The 13,798-nt window shown below is 33.2% G+C and overlaps 1 protein-coding gene across 2 annotated transcripts in view; it reads right to left on the bottom strand.

Annotated features, from left to right (window-relative positions):
* Window positions 1–380: 380 nt before the first annotated feature.
* XPO1 (exportin 1) overlaps window positions 381–13,798 on the bottom strand; it is a 43,527-nt gene continuing 30,109 nt past the window's right edge. For both annotated transcript variants that reach the window (XM_055399482.2, XM_055399483.2), the window contains 18 exons: window positions 12,511–12,559; window positions 12,310–12,429; window positions 11,514–11,642; window positions 10,701–10,859; window positions 9,556–9,753; window positions 9,082–9,220; window positions 8,698–8,879; window positions 8,462–8,618; window positions 8,213–8,376; window positions 7,802–7,936; window positions 7,285–7,468; window positions 6,675–6,781; window positions 4,498–4,692; window positions 3,662–3,830; window positions 3,133–3,267; window positions 2,887–3,046; window positions 2,707–2,803; window positions 381–1,449 (listed from right to left, as the gene is read on the bottom strand). In XM_055399482.2, the coding sequence (XP_055255457.1) occupies window positions 1,303–1,449; window positions 2,707–2,803; window positions 2,887–3,046; window positions 3,133–3,267; window positions 3,662–3,830; window positions 4,498–4,692; window positions 6,675–6,781; window positions 7,285–7,468; window positions 7,802–7,936; window positions 8,213–8,376; window positions 8,462–8,618; window positions 8,698–8,879; window positions 9,082–9,220; window positions 9,556–9,753; window positions 10,701–10,859; window positions 11,514–11,642; window positions 12,310–12,429; window positions 12,511–12,559 (2,626 nt within the window). In that variant the 3' untranslated portion in view covers window positions 381–1,302. The remainder of the gene's footprint in view (window positions 1,450–2,706; window positions 2,804–2,886; window positions 3,047–3,132; window positions 3,268–3,661; window positions 3,831–4,497; window positions 4,693–6,674; window positions 6,782–7,284; window positions 7,469–7,801; window positions 7,937–8,212; window positions 8,377–8,461; window positions 8,619–8,697; window positions 8,880–9,081; window positions 9,221–9,555; window positions 9,754–10,700; window positions 10,860–11,513; window positions 11,643–12,309; window positions 12,430–12,510; window positions 12,560–13,798) is intronic.

Genomic DNA, 13,798 nt, shown 5'->3' with positions numbered 1-13,798 from the left:
TATACAGAAGGCTAATTTAATCATCTGGAAACAGGCTCACCCAAGCTGGTTTCCTTTTTCTATTCCCTTTTCATATTTTGTAGGGATTCTACAGCTTTGTTACCCCCTGCTCCTAACCAGAGGAAAGATGCTTTTTAACTGCAAGTAAAGGTAAAATGTGCGCCAAGCTGTCACAGGAGGGATTTGTTTGTTTCTTGGGAACAGAAGATATCTCAGGAACATGTTCATTTTATACAAATGCTGCCTTTACTCAATAACCTTAGAAATAATACTTGGAAGTCAACAGTTATCAAAATTCATTTAAAAACGTTACCTAATACCTAAACATAAATAACCACTTTCATTAATACAGGAATAAGTTTGAGCCAATAAAGGGAAAATAAATGTAAACCAAGTTTATTTTGCTTTTTAAGTAGTGTTCTTAAAGCACTACAGCTTGGTAAACAATGTAAATTAGTATAAGTCATCTCAAAAGCCAGAGTTTTGTTTTGTTTGTTTTTTAATGAGTTGTTAAAAAGATGCAGCCTATTCTAACAGGATAAATATTTTTAACCATTTCACTTTGAGTTAATGAAGGCTCACAAATGAGCAACACTCCTCATTGAGGAAAACAAAAAGCTGTTGTCGACAAGCGACAGCACACACACACAAAAACAAAAAGAACTGTGTAAAAATAACTAACTGTGTTCCCATATTTTTTGAAGTCGTTTACAATGGGATGATATGCACATGATCTTGCTGCAAACTTGCCATACAGACTTGTAATACATGTAGTCTAGACAAACAATTCAGTCCAAGAGGTGCTAACTTCAGACAATGCAGCACTATAATCCTTTTAACAACGCAATCTGTTTTACTCATTATCTTTTCTTCTAGACTGAAATACAGGCTAGAAAGAAAATGCTCCCTAATTAAAAATTGGTATTCTTTACAGGAAAAATTGTATACTTTTGCATCAGAATTTACAAGTATATGTTCAAATTGGATTTGCCTCCTCCCCCCATCCCTGCCACAAAATGGGGATGAAGTTAAAATTTTTTAAAATGCCGTAATTTTCAACTTCATGCAAACTAAATAAAGATGACCAAAACAAAAGCTTAAACAATGGAAGGATATTTCACAGAAAATTTCTTATACAAAAAACACATAAGAAAAAGGGCCACTAGGTGACATTTTAATTTACAAATTGGCATCATTTTGGTCGACAAATATCCAGATGCTGTTTTCATCTGCTAACAAGAGTTGCAGAGGAAAAGAAAAAAAAAAAGGGAAAAAAAAAAAAACCCAGCATGACTTCTGATTTTAATCACACATTTCTTCTGGAATTTCATGTGGATTAAGGATGCCTGGGACAGACATCTGAAGTTTGTGTTTTTCTTCCTGAGCCTGTCGAAGGGCTGTTTCTCGTTCTTCCAAGAAGAGATCCGATGTATCTTCACCTGCAAACTCCTGGAAAAAGACAGTTAACTGTCAACATACTTAGCAATGTAATTTATCCATCAATTGTTGGGCTTAAATTATATATGCAATTCTACAGTTGAATTAAAAACTAAATGTTTTAGTTGGGAGGCAAAGATTACAAAGGGGGATAGTATAATGCCACATATAAAACGTGTTTGTTTCAGGTGTATAGCAAAGTGATAGTCATATATATATATCATACATATATATATATATATATATATATATGAATTAACAAAAGCAGTTCCCATCTTTTGATGGGGAGTTCGTGGTTTATAATATAAATGGCATTATTTTGAGAGAGGGATAACTTAGATAAGACATTGGGTTTTTTTTCTTTTTGCAGCTTGAGGCAGTTGTAAAGTAACTTAATGTAGCTTTTTGCAACTGTGTATTCTACAGTATTTTTTTCATTTGGTGATATTTTAACTGTTAATGTTTATGGCATTGTGCTTTGTACCATTTATTAAATTTTATAAATAAAAAAATAAAATATATAAAGCTTTCTTTGTAATCCATATCAACTATAAAGTAACCATCTCTAAGGTACTTTAGTTTATATGGATTACATATATCCCAAGTGGCTCTAGTGATAAAGAACCCACCTGCCAAAACAAAAAACATACTTCAAGAGCAATGATAATAAGAAAGACTAATGATCAACTTTATTATCATTCATCCTTTATAACTCTGTATGAATTAGCCTTTTAACAATTTAAAAAAAATTTGTATTTTGGAGGGGGGAAAAAACCTGCATATGTTATGTAATCAATTCTTATTTAATAGATATGGACAAGAACTCATCAACTCTTTTAGATTTCTTTAAAACACGATGATACAACAAAAATTCCTCTTCCCTAAGTCAACAAAGCATTGTAACAGCAGTAAAACAGGCTGATATCTGCTAATCACCATGGTTCCCCCTAAAATGAATTCTTTACTAACAATGTGGAAAATCCCAAGAGGAACTATCACTGTATTTCCATCCCCCCACTCCTTTAAAAATATCTATGGGATTCAATCACAATGTTGTAACAGACATAAGTTACCCCAAACATTTTAAACCTATCTCTTCTGGCCTTGATTTAAAGTTTTTCTTTCTGTAATCTATCTCAAAAGAGTAAAACTGTACATATTTTAAAAGCACACTCATTTTACTCATTACAAAAAGTGGTGAATTTGGGATGCAAGAATTCAATCAGTATTTACCCTCAACATTTCTGCAACTGCAAATAAAATAGATACCTTTATCTGTACCAGGAAATCCCGAAGATGTTCCTTGAATGCAGGAATATCCTGATTTAAGCTGAAAAGTCCTGTCACAAAGAGCTTTACTTGAGCACTGCAAGTTAAAACACAATGATTAATCGTTTTAAAAAAAAAAAACACCTTAAAAAATTTAAGTTTATAAAAAGGGATACTTACTCTTGCAGATGAGGGAATGCGGACTTAAGAAGATTAGCCACATATTCCTGAATAAACATTTGGTTGTTAACTGGATTTCCAGGATTTAATGGTGTACTTATTTTTCCTTCTTCAACCAAATTAAACATATATGCAAGAATAGATGCATGCATTGTTAAACCTGTTGATAAGAAGGACATCATTAAACTCTTAAGATGTAATAACGATCAGAAGGAACATAGAATTTTTACAGCTTTAAATTCTTACCAGCAGTATGCGAGGTGTCTGTCACAACAGAAAAGATATGCTGAAGAATATCACAAAAATAAGTCTGATAAAAACTCTGAGCCGCAGCTTCTTCTTGTGCAACATTTTGTAAGAGTGTAAAAAGTATCTGTAAGCCTGAAAGACATATAAAGCCAACCAAGTTATTCCATACTGACAACATTCACAATAGTACTTCAGCTATTAAACAATTCAAAGGCCCTCTCGTTTTTTTAAGCTAAAGACTATTATTTGCCTAAATTATCTTGACTCAGTAATGGAGTTAAATTAGAATCAATGACTGCTTACTTACAGACTAATCTAACCATTACCACCTTTCCATTATTTCTTAAGGATTAGTTGATTCTCTCCATATCCATTACTGATGCACTCAAACAAAACCATGACAAGTGAAGTGATACCTCTTGTCTGCAACTATAAATACATAGATAGGTGTCTATCTGTAAGTGTCTGAATGTGGATTATGGCTTGGCAGGCAAATGAATAAAGAACATCATTTTTATGTATTTACCTGTATCTGCTACATTCCTCATGGTATGTTTGAAAGCCCAAATAATAGAATCCAAAACAAGTTTAAACTGTGCAGGTGGAATAGCCAGGAACGCTGGGAAACAATGAGAATTGACCGCCTGAAGTAGTAAGAAAAAGTTCGTTCTGTGTTCAGGATATTCTTCAAAGTCCTAAAAATAAATGGTGGGAACAAAACAGAAGTTTCAATGCCTTAAACTGTATTAAATGGAAGAGGGAAAGCAAGCTCTAATTCATTATAAATATTTGGAGTTGTTAGTGGACCCTGTAAAATATATGGCCTGCTGAAAGTCAAACTCACAGACAATACAATTTACCTGGTAAGGGAGAACAAAATTACCATCTATTACACAAATGAATTGTCAATATGAAGGAATACAAGGTCATCTTATTATAAAGAGAACTCAACAAAACCGACAAAGACCATCACATTTTCTATTAGCATTGAGACTTGTAGAGATTTGCTACCACTTTAAAGTGACTTTGAGATCAGTAACAGAGATTAAAAAAGTCTACTGTGTAAATGTGTACACATATATTTACATGTTTTTCTTTTTGGTCAATACATTTTCCCACTCTACACTTTACTAACAAACCTAGTGACTAAAATGTTTCAAGTTTTAAATAAATGTTAGCTGGCATTTGAATAAAAAACTTTGGCAAATTTAAAAAACAAGTACTTATCTAGAAGTTCCAATGTTTTAACATTAGAGCCTAAAATTTACACTATGTTCATAGACAGCCATCATTTCTGCTTTTAAAAGTTATATGGGTAACTGCAGAACTTGCCATTATGTAACTGAAATGCAAATTGCATACCTTATTTATCATATTCAATGTGCACTCAAAAACAGCATCAAATATTTGAGGTATTTCAGCTGTTATATGTCCTCCTAACTTGTTGACAATAATAGCCATAGTACTAAGCACTTCTGGCTCTCTAGCAGCTGGGACATTTCTCTGGTAATCAATGAGAACTGCATCCAACAGAGGAGGAACAAAATTTTCAGCTACCTGTTAAAAAAAAACAACAACAAAACTTGTAATTTTAATCCAGGCACTTGCTAACTCTTACTAAGCAGCTAGGTCAATGTCACCTTGTAAGACTTAATTTAGGTTGATCATCTACTGAAAAATGGAAACTCTTATGGCTTTAATTCTGGTGTATTAGAACTGTACAAAGAATAATCAAGAAATCAAAATAGGCAGAAAAGGGTCATGGACATTTAAATCTACACTTATTAAAGAAAACTGGGACCTGAAATCAAGTGACCAGCTCTAAGTATTATGGCAGGACCAGGATTCTAGGGATACTGTGTGTCTGTGTGTGAGGCACAGGGAAGGTAATGCCTAACTGTACACCAAAGTATTCACATCTAACCAAAATCAGACACCCACCATCAATGCTTTTTTAAATTTAATGAAGGCTAACCGATAGTTTAATAATCATAAATAATAGCCATTACTTACTCTCAAAAAAGGAACTACACTATGCAAGAAAGACTGTGGTAGGCTTTCCGAGATTCCCAATAAACAGTCTAAGGTGTAAACTCTATGCTTTACAATGCATCCTCCAATAAGATGTGCTCAATAAATATGATCATGTTTCATTTAACTAAACAGGAGTAGTGTCCCAATACACAAAACAGGCCTAGCAAGATTTGAAGGATAAGCACAAAATTATTTTTCTTTTACTTACTAGGTTTCCTCTTAACTAGAACCGATTCTCCCTTCTTTTTCTTCCTTTAAGTTCTACTCAGACGTGATTAAGTTCAACAAGTTTACTTACATCATGAAATGATTATAGAGTAAGTTTAGTGATCATCATAGATATTTTATATAACACCTCACATAGATATAAACAGAAAAAGTGTGATAAAAATGCTTAAGATTTATTCAACTTTCTTACAAAACATACAGCAGTGTAAATTTTATACACCATGTTTGTACATTACATCCTTTTTTTGACCTACATGACATTAGTTCCTATTAACACAGTCCAGTGATTTGATCACATTAAATTTAGTTATAGTCTGTCACTATACAAAGATATTAGTTCTTGATTATTTTACACTATTACCCATACTACACACTCATACCCATGCCTCATTTATCCTTTCCTTGACCACTCTCATATTTCCACTCTTAACACTGAATTTATTTTCCTACAAACTGGATCTGAATTATTTGACTATCTTTGAATTCACAGCCCCAAAGTTTAACATAAATCTTAGCTGTAAACTAGTTTGATACCTTGGTAATTTCCTGAAAAAATTTTCCAGTATTAATAGGAACAATATTGAAATATCAAATTTATGAAAGTAGCACAGTTCTCAATGCTACTTCCACACAATAGTGATGAACAGGAAATGATTTATCATCATGTGCCAAGAATCCAAAGAAGAAAGGTTTAATAATAACTAAACATAAATAGCTCCCCCAAGTTCACGCATATGGAGCTAGTTACTTTCTGAAAACCATTTAAGACTGACAGGAATAAGACAGCACAAGAGACTTTCAAACCTTCAACTAGGAAACTGCTTATTCTCACTAAGGAGGCAAACAGCTCTTATGACAGCTTTACAAATTGCTCCCTAAACCAACAGGAAAAAAATTTTCACTTGAACGCTATCCATGGAAAATAAAAATGACCCAACCATCTCAACTATCTTATTACATCACCACCCTCCCCCTACCAACAGAAATTTCTCTGGAAGAAGGTATGTATCTTGGGCTTCCCTGGTGGCTCAACGGGTAAAAGAATCTGCCTGCAATGCAGGAGACCTGTGTTCCGATTCCCGGGTTGGGAAGATCCCCTGGAGAAGGGATCTTACTATTTTAATGGATTCCAGAACTCCAATAAATAGAATGCTATAAAGTAACACCAAACGCAAACATCTAAATTACCTTTAAAATAGCTAAATGCATACAGAATATATACACATTCTAGAAAGTACAGTATCAACTTTAAAAAACAAAAATGACATCTCACTTACCATCTGTGGATCGTTAGACCGGCTCACCCAACCAGATATTAACTTTAAAGTTTCTCTTTTTACTGTTCGCATACTTCTAATCAATGGCTGCTTTGTAACCATCTCACCTAAAAAACAAAATCAGGTGGAATCCCATTTGACAACTAAAATTCTACATTGGCAGTTACATGTACTTCAGATACTATTTGTTTCCCATTCTCCATTAGAAAACCTAAAGAGTGCTGTGCTCATTCATGTCCAACTCTTTGCAATCCTATTAACTATAGCCTGCCAGCATCTTTTGTCCTCAGGATTTTTTTAGGCAAGAGTACTAGAGTGGGCTGCCATTTCCTCCTTCAGAGCATCTTCCCGACCCACAGTTCATTGGCAGGCAGATTCTTTACCACTGAGCCACCCGGAATGCCCCCCCAAAAAAGAGGACACTGATGAATTTCCTGGGAAAATAGACTAATTTTATAAGGGAAAGGGGCATGTGCAAGTCATTAAAAATTGTTGAGGATTGCCTAAAACACAGGAGGTATTTTGTCAAAAGTGCTAAATGCTTATGGCTAAGGCAGTGAAAGGAGAACTGATTTAATATATTATTCCATAAGAATTCAGAATTGCTTACCATTAGCTTGAATAGCTGCAGAAATATTTTCACTGAGGCACTTGTATACATTAAGCATATCTAAATAAATTCTCCCAAGCTGAATCACAAATGGGTGTCCAACTGCTTTGCAAGCTCTCACATTTGTTTTCAGTATGCTACCAAGTTGCTTGACTGTTTCAGGATCTTTAAGTATATCCACATTCTGTAAGAACAAAAAACAACTCCATTTATTCTAAGAGAATTCTTTTCGCTAAAGCAAAAAAAAAAAAAATTACCCACATTACTACAAACCACCATCACACATATCTTAAAGTGTAAAAGTTCTGCAAAAGTCTTTATTACTAAAGAATGGAAGAAAGTTATTTCCCAAAATATCATCCAAACAGAGCAAAAACGTTACCATTCTTTCAATGTGCAAAAGCACACAAAGCACTATGGATCAGATACACATGTCTAGGTACTGAATTTACAACTTTTGTAAATATAACTTTCTTAGATTCCATTAGAACTTTTACAAAAAGTAACTAAAACTTACTTTGGTTGCTTGTTGGATTATGCTATCCCAAACCTGATTAGGAAGTAGCATATATTTTTCTATCAAATGTTCTTGTACTGTTTGGTCTGTTTGTGCACCAATCATGTACCCCACAGCTTCATAAAATGTATGGACCTATGTTAAAAGGCAGACATTTTACTTGTATGCATTATAACAAGGGAAATCACATACAAATAACTTACACACTTAAGCTAATTTTGTTAACATGTCAGTAATAATTAAATAGTAATTCAGTTTAACACACTTCTGATTGAATTTCTGCCTCACTATAAAAACTTAAACACAGAAACACTTGAATTAAATCCATTAGTGGCATTCTACCCCCATTAATGAATTCTCATTAAAACAGTAGTTATTTTCTAAGAAAAATATGCTTACTGATCCACATACCTGTTGAGGTTGAAGATCACAAATTATAGTGTTAATGTTGTTCAAAATCTCATCAATAAATGGCATTACTTCTCCAACCTGAACCTGAACAAAATGCCTGCGGCACTTCTGAGCTATTTTAATGAAAGTATCACAAGCCATGTCCTGGACTCCATCGTGGGTCTCTTAACAAAACAAAAACAAATATCAAAAAAAATTTTGCCTTTTCCATTAAGCAAAAATAAAATATATTAAGCAAACAGGATTTACCATGCATGAATTCGAAGAGCTTGTTAACTACTGTCTTCAAAAACTTCCAGTGAGCTCTTAAAAACCGTGGATATTGACCTACTATGTACATGATATTTGATGCAATAATAGCTTTATTATCTTTGCCTCTTTTCTGTTCACATAATCCTAATAGATCCTGTAAAGTAAGAAAAACTTCAGTCATTTATAGTAAAATACACTAACAAGGTTCTAGTTCACACCTATCTCTTGCATACCTTTATAACAGTAACAAGAAATCGCTTTTCATCCTCTTCATGCATTGCTCCACTAATGGAGCCTATTGCCCAACACAATGTATTCAAATTCTTCCATGACCACTCCGTACCATTCACTTGATTGTGAAGCTTCTCGGTCATTATTCTTTCTGTATCTACATAATCCAGATGAGTAAGATAAACTACAAGGAAGGGAAAAAATTCCATGTTTTAAAATGCAAAACTTAATGAGCAAAAAGATTTTTACTAAGCCCACAGCACTCTAATAAGGATGGCTATTAACAGACTCAGAAACTAAGCATGCCTTGTTTCCTAAACAGTATTTCCACAAAAGAATACAATTTTTAAAAATAAGGATTAAATTAATAGTATTTATTAACTTACCTAATGTTTCTCTCATATTCTTATACAAATTTATGGAATCTGTATCCTTCATGAATTCTCTTACAACTTCTCCCTGATCATTTTCTACAACTAATACTTCCTCTGGTTTAGCCATTCTACTAACCATTAATAAACGGACCTATTCAGCAATTAAAAAAAAAAAATCTGTTAGATCTCTGAAATTAGTTACATCAAATATAACTCCCACTCTCAAAAATATGGCACTTAACACCAACATACCAAACACAATCATGCCCACAATATAAACAATAAACATATTTATAATGTAATTCCACAGTAATTGTCAATCTAAACATGGACAAAAATCAACTGTTAACTTTCCTGCATCTCATTTGCATTTCTAACAAACTCACAGGTTGTGCATGGATAGATTCAGCCAAAAAATAAAAGCCAGCATTTTCATTTCATCCTCCAAAATCAGAGTAAGTACACTCAACCACACACTGTTGTTACCTTGGACAATACAGGCAAATATAGCTGTCTCCTAGGAGGAACATCAAAATGCTGACTTCCAGATAGCAACGGAGAGGCAGATGTTGAGAACGGGCTCTCTCTATAGAGTTCAGCTGCCAGGTGATTCCAGTACTCAAGACAAATCTTAAAGATTTCAGTTTCCTCTACTTCGGATACCAACAACATATAATGAAGGGCCTACACAGAAGACCAAAACTATTAAAACAATCCTTAGACATTACTAACAACCTCAAATTGCTTTCCATTTGTTATGTTAATGGGAAATAAAAATTCACATTGCTTTTTGTACACTCTGAAGTTTCATCATTTATCAAATATACAATAGAAATTGTATAGGAGCAAAGTGCACTTTCTTCTGACATGTCCTAGAACATGCTAAGAAACTTACATGATTGTTAAAAACTATGGACATCAAACGATATTTGGTAATAGCAAGAAGGGAGAAATAATGCAAATGTTCAACAGATGAATGGACACAAAAAATGATGTATATCCATAAAGGGATATTATTCGGCATAAAAGGGATGAAGTACTGACATATGCTATAACATGGTAATATGTTAAATGAAAGAAAGCAGTAACAACAAAAGTCCATACATTATAATTCCAGTTATATGAAAGGTTTAGAATAGGTAAATACATTGAGTTGTAAAGCAAATTACTTGTCCTGCTAGGGCCTAGAGGGAAGAGCAGAATGGAATGTCTTGTTTCACTGGGTACCTTTATCCTTTATGGGTAATGAAAAAATGTTTTAGAATAGATAGATGGTTGACAACGTTGTGAATGTACTAAATGCCACCCGTGCAATCTGTGAATGTACTAAATACCACTCATGGAATTTAAAAGTTATATGTTATTACAACTCTATTTTAAAATAAGGTTTTTAGACTTTTCATCTTAGAAATGACACATATGCACATTTAATGGAATTTAATTTTCATCATAAATTACTGATCTGACATTGAATAGAACACAGAAATCACGACACTTGGCTTCTGACTAGAATTGAGAGCATGTATTTTTATTATGCAGACAAACAGTAAGATATGTCAAAAGAATTTTAGAACAAAAGCATAGTTTAAATTATTATTAATTTCAGAAGCCAAAAGCTCCACAAAGCCTACCTCCATGAGTGTCTCCCTGAGATTTAATCTTTTTTCTATAAGTTGACCATGTTCTTTAAGAAAGGTGCAGAGAAACAAACTGAGATTTTGAATAAAATTCTGTTCATCATCCTTTCCATTTGAGTATGCAAGTCGAATATTGGTATTTAGAGGAAGCATCTGCAAATTTAAATATGGATCATACGCCTTCAAAATAACACCAAAGATACTACATTTAAGTTCTAAATTTCCACCACGTTTTATTAATTTTAAAACATATGGAATTAAATAGCTATCTTTCAATAAAATGCCTTGGTCTATTATATCCATTTTTGTACCTTTCTGTCTTAGCTTTTGTTTTTTATATCAAAAGCATAAGATTTCCTCAAAGATGATCCTTTGAAATTTTTCCTAAATCAGTTTTCCCACCTTAGTGTTATTAAAAATGTTCAAATATGTAATTGATTCAGATTACAAACATATTATGTAGCAATGTAGTTTTATGATTAACCTTCTAGATAATTTCATATATACCCAGTCAAACTAGGACTTAGCCAATTCCTTAATTTAAAAGATGGAAGGTCAAAGGCAGAATATTAAATAAACCCCAGGTGACCAAAACTTTAAATTCTGCCGAAATTAAATATCAAAACATTCCCAGAACCTTTATTTCAAGGATTCTCAAAATTTCTAGCTTACCCTTCATTTTATATAATAAACACAGAATTGCACTGATCTATTTATGTTAAGCTGTGGTGAAATGGTTCAACTAAAATCCAACTTTTTCTAAGGCACTAAAATTGTTTAGTCAGTTTAATAAGAGTGTTACATTACCTGTTTTAGCTGCATCATTGTCAGTGTAAATAGCGTTACAAATTGCTCCTCATACTGGCTTACACTCACACCAGCAATCTCAGTGAGGCACTTCAGAGAGACATTTCGAAACATTGGAACATTCAGGAACTATTTTAATTAAAAGGTGAGAGAAGGAGCATAAAATTAAATGGCCTGAAACATTTTACTTAAAATTAACAATTAAAAAAATATTGACCAATACTTACCTGTATTAAAATTTGCACAAAATAAGTATCCGGACAAGTACATGAGTAACTAACATTTCCTGTGGTATTGTTGACAATAGCAAGCAATTTGAAATAAACTTTCTATCGATAAAATGGTGGCTCCAAAATAGTATATTCACATTAGAATATGACCCTATCAAGTCCTGATCTACAAAGTCCCAAATATAAGTTATAATAGTCTGTTTAGAGAGTCTTGATTAAATACATAATTTATTCATTACATTTGATTAGAAAACATCTGAAAATACAACCAATTGTTAATTATCTCTGGATAAACAATCATAAGACTTTATATAGGCATTTTGTGCTACTGCAAACAAATTATTAGTTGTTCACATAGAATATAAGAGACTGTCTAGTAAAGTAACAGTATCAAAAGATTCTGACACTGTTTTTAAGAATTAGCTGAAACTGCAGAAAAGTTCTTCTCAGCAGTTTTCTCATCTCAGAAATAAGGCTGATTATGGTGATGAATGCAGATTGGTTTTTCTATTCAAGAGTATAGTTGTGCAAACTTATAAGAAAATAACTGAAATGCATTCACATACCTTATAAATTAATGTGCTGATTAACTTGGTCTCAAAAATATATCCAAGCGGAATCCAGTTAAGAAATCTGAGCAACGTTTCTAAAGTTGCATGTACAAGTGGAGCATTTTGGGAATTTTCCTACAACAAAAACATGTTTTTCAATTAACATCTTCCTATAATAATAGTTACTTTTTAAAAACTGAAATTAAAGACACTTACCATCACAAACTGACAAAGCTGAAAAATTTGTGAGAATTCGTTGCACATGCTAAAGAAAAACAAAAAAGTGATCAGTTTAGAAGAAATGCTGTAACTATTTACAGAGTAACAACATTTCAGCAGCCATTAAAACCCACCTTACTTCTATTTATAAACACAGGTATCAATAATTTCATGGAAAGTTATAAAGTTGGGACTTCCCTGGTGGTCCAGTGGCTAAGACTCTATTTTCCCAGTGCAGGGGCCTGGCTTTGATCCCTGGTCAGGGAACTAGAACACACATGACACAGCCAAATAAATAAATGTGCCATGCTTAGTCGCTTGTGTCCAACTCTTTGCAACCCTATGAACTGTAGCCCACCAGGGTCCTCTGTCCACAGGGATTCCCCAGACAAGAATATTGGAATGGGTTGCTGTGTCCTCCTCCAAGGATCTTCCGAAACCAGGGATCAAACCTAGGTGTCCAACACTGCAGGCAGATTCTTTACCGTCTGAGCCACCAAGTAAATAAACAAACATTTACATAAATTAGTTATTAAAACTATGGTAAACATCATTCTTTTAGAACTCACCTAAAAAGAGCACGTTAATTTCCTTTAAAGGTTTGGTTTTTATGTCATCCTTACTCTATTTGAAAATTCTGAATTAACAGTCTTTTACTAATTTTTTTAGTTTGGTCATGAAGCATGGCATGCAGGATCTTAACCAACCAGGGATCAAACCAGTGCTCCCTGAAGTGGAAATTCTGAGTCTTAACCACTGGACCACGAGGGATGTCCCTTAATCTAGTCTTTTAAATCCAGACAGTTGAAATAGAACTCTCCAAATGGAGAGAAGCAGTGTTAGATACCCCTAATCCACTGTGTTTACACACTGAACCAAAGAAAAAATTTCTAAATTCTGAAGCTAAACACATAAAGGTAAAATATTTGTTCCATAATGACTAAACACATTTTTATTACTATCTTGAAGAAAATAAAATCTGCCATGTTTCTGGTGTTAACTATAAGAAAATGCATAAAATGTACGAACAGTAGAATTCAGTAGACATTTGGATACAAGTCATATCCTTGGACCTATAATTAACTAGGCACCATATAAAACAGACTCCCAAGAGCTTTCTGGGAATTCTTAATCTATATTCTTTCCACATAACATGTATGAAGTTACTTTATTGTAATACCGTACAGATTTTTCAAGCCTCCGCAATTTAGAGTATTAGGCCATTTAAGCATTATTTAAATTTGGAGTAAAAAAGAATTAAAAATGTACTAACTATTCCTTAAAT

The sequence above is a fragment of the Moschus berezovskii genome, chromosome 11 (genome assembly GCF_049115385.1).
Source record: "Moschus berezovskii isolate FMDL1 chromosome 11, NW_MosBer_1.0, whole genome shotgun sequence".
Taxonomy (NCBI): Eukaryota; Metazoa; Chordata; class Mammalia; order Artiodactyla; family Moschidae; genus Moschus; species Moschus berezovskii.
Note: the sequence above shows the minus strand (reverse complement) of the source record. Positions and strands in the feature narration are given on the sequence as shown.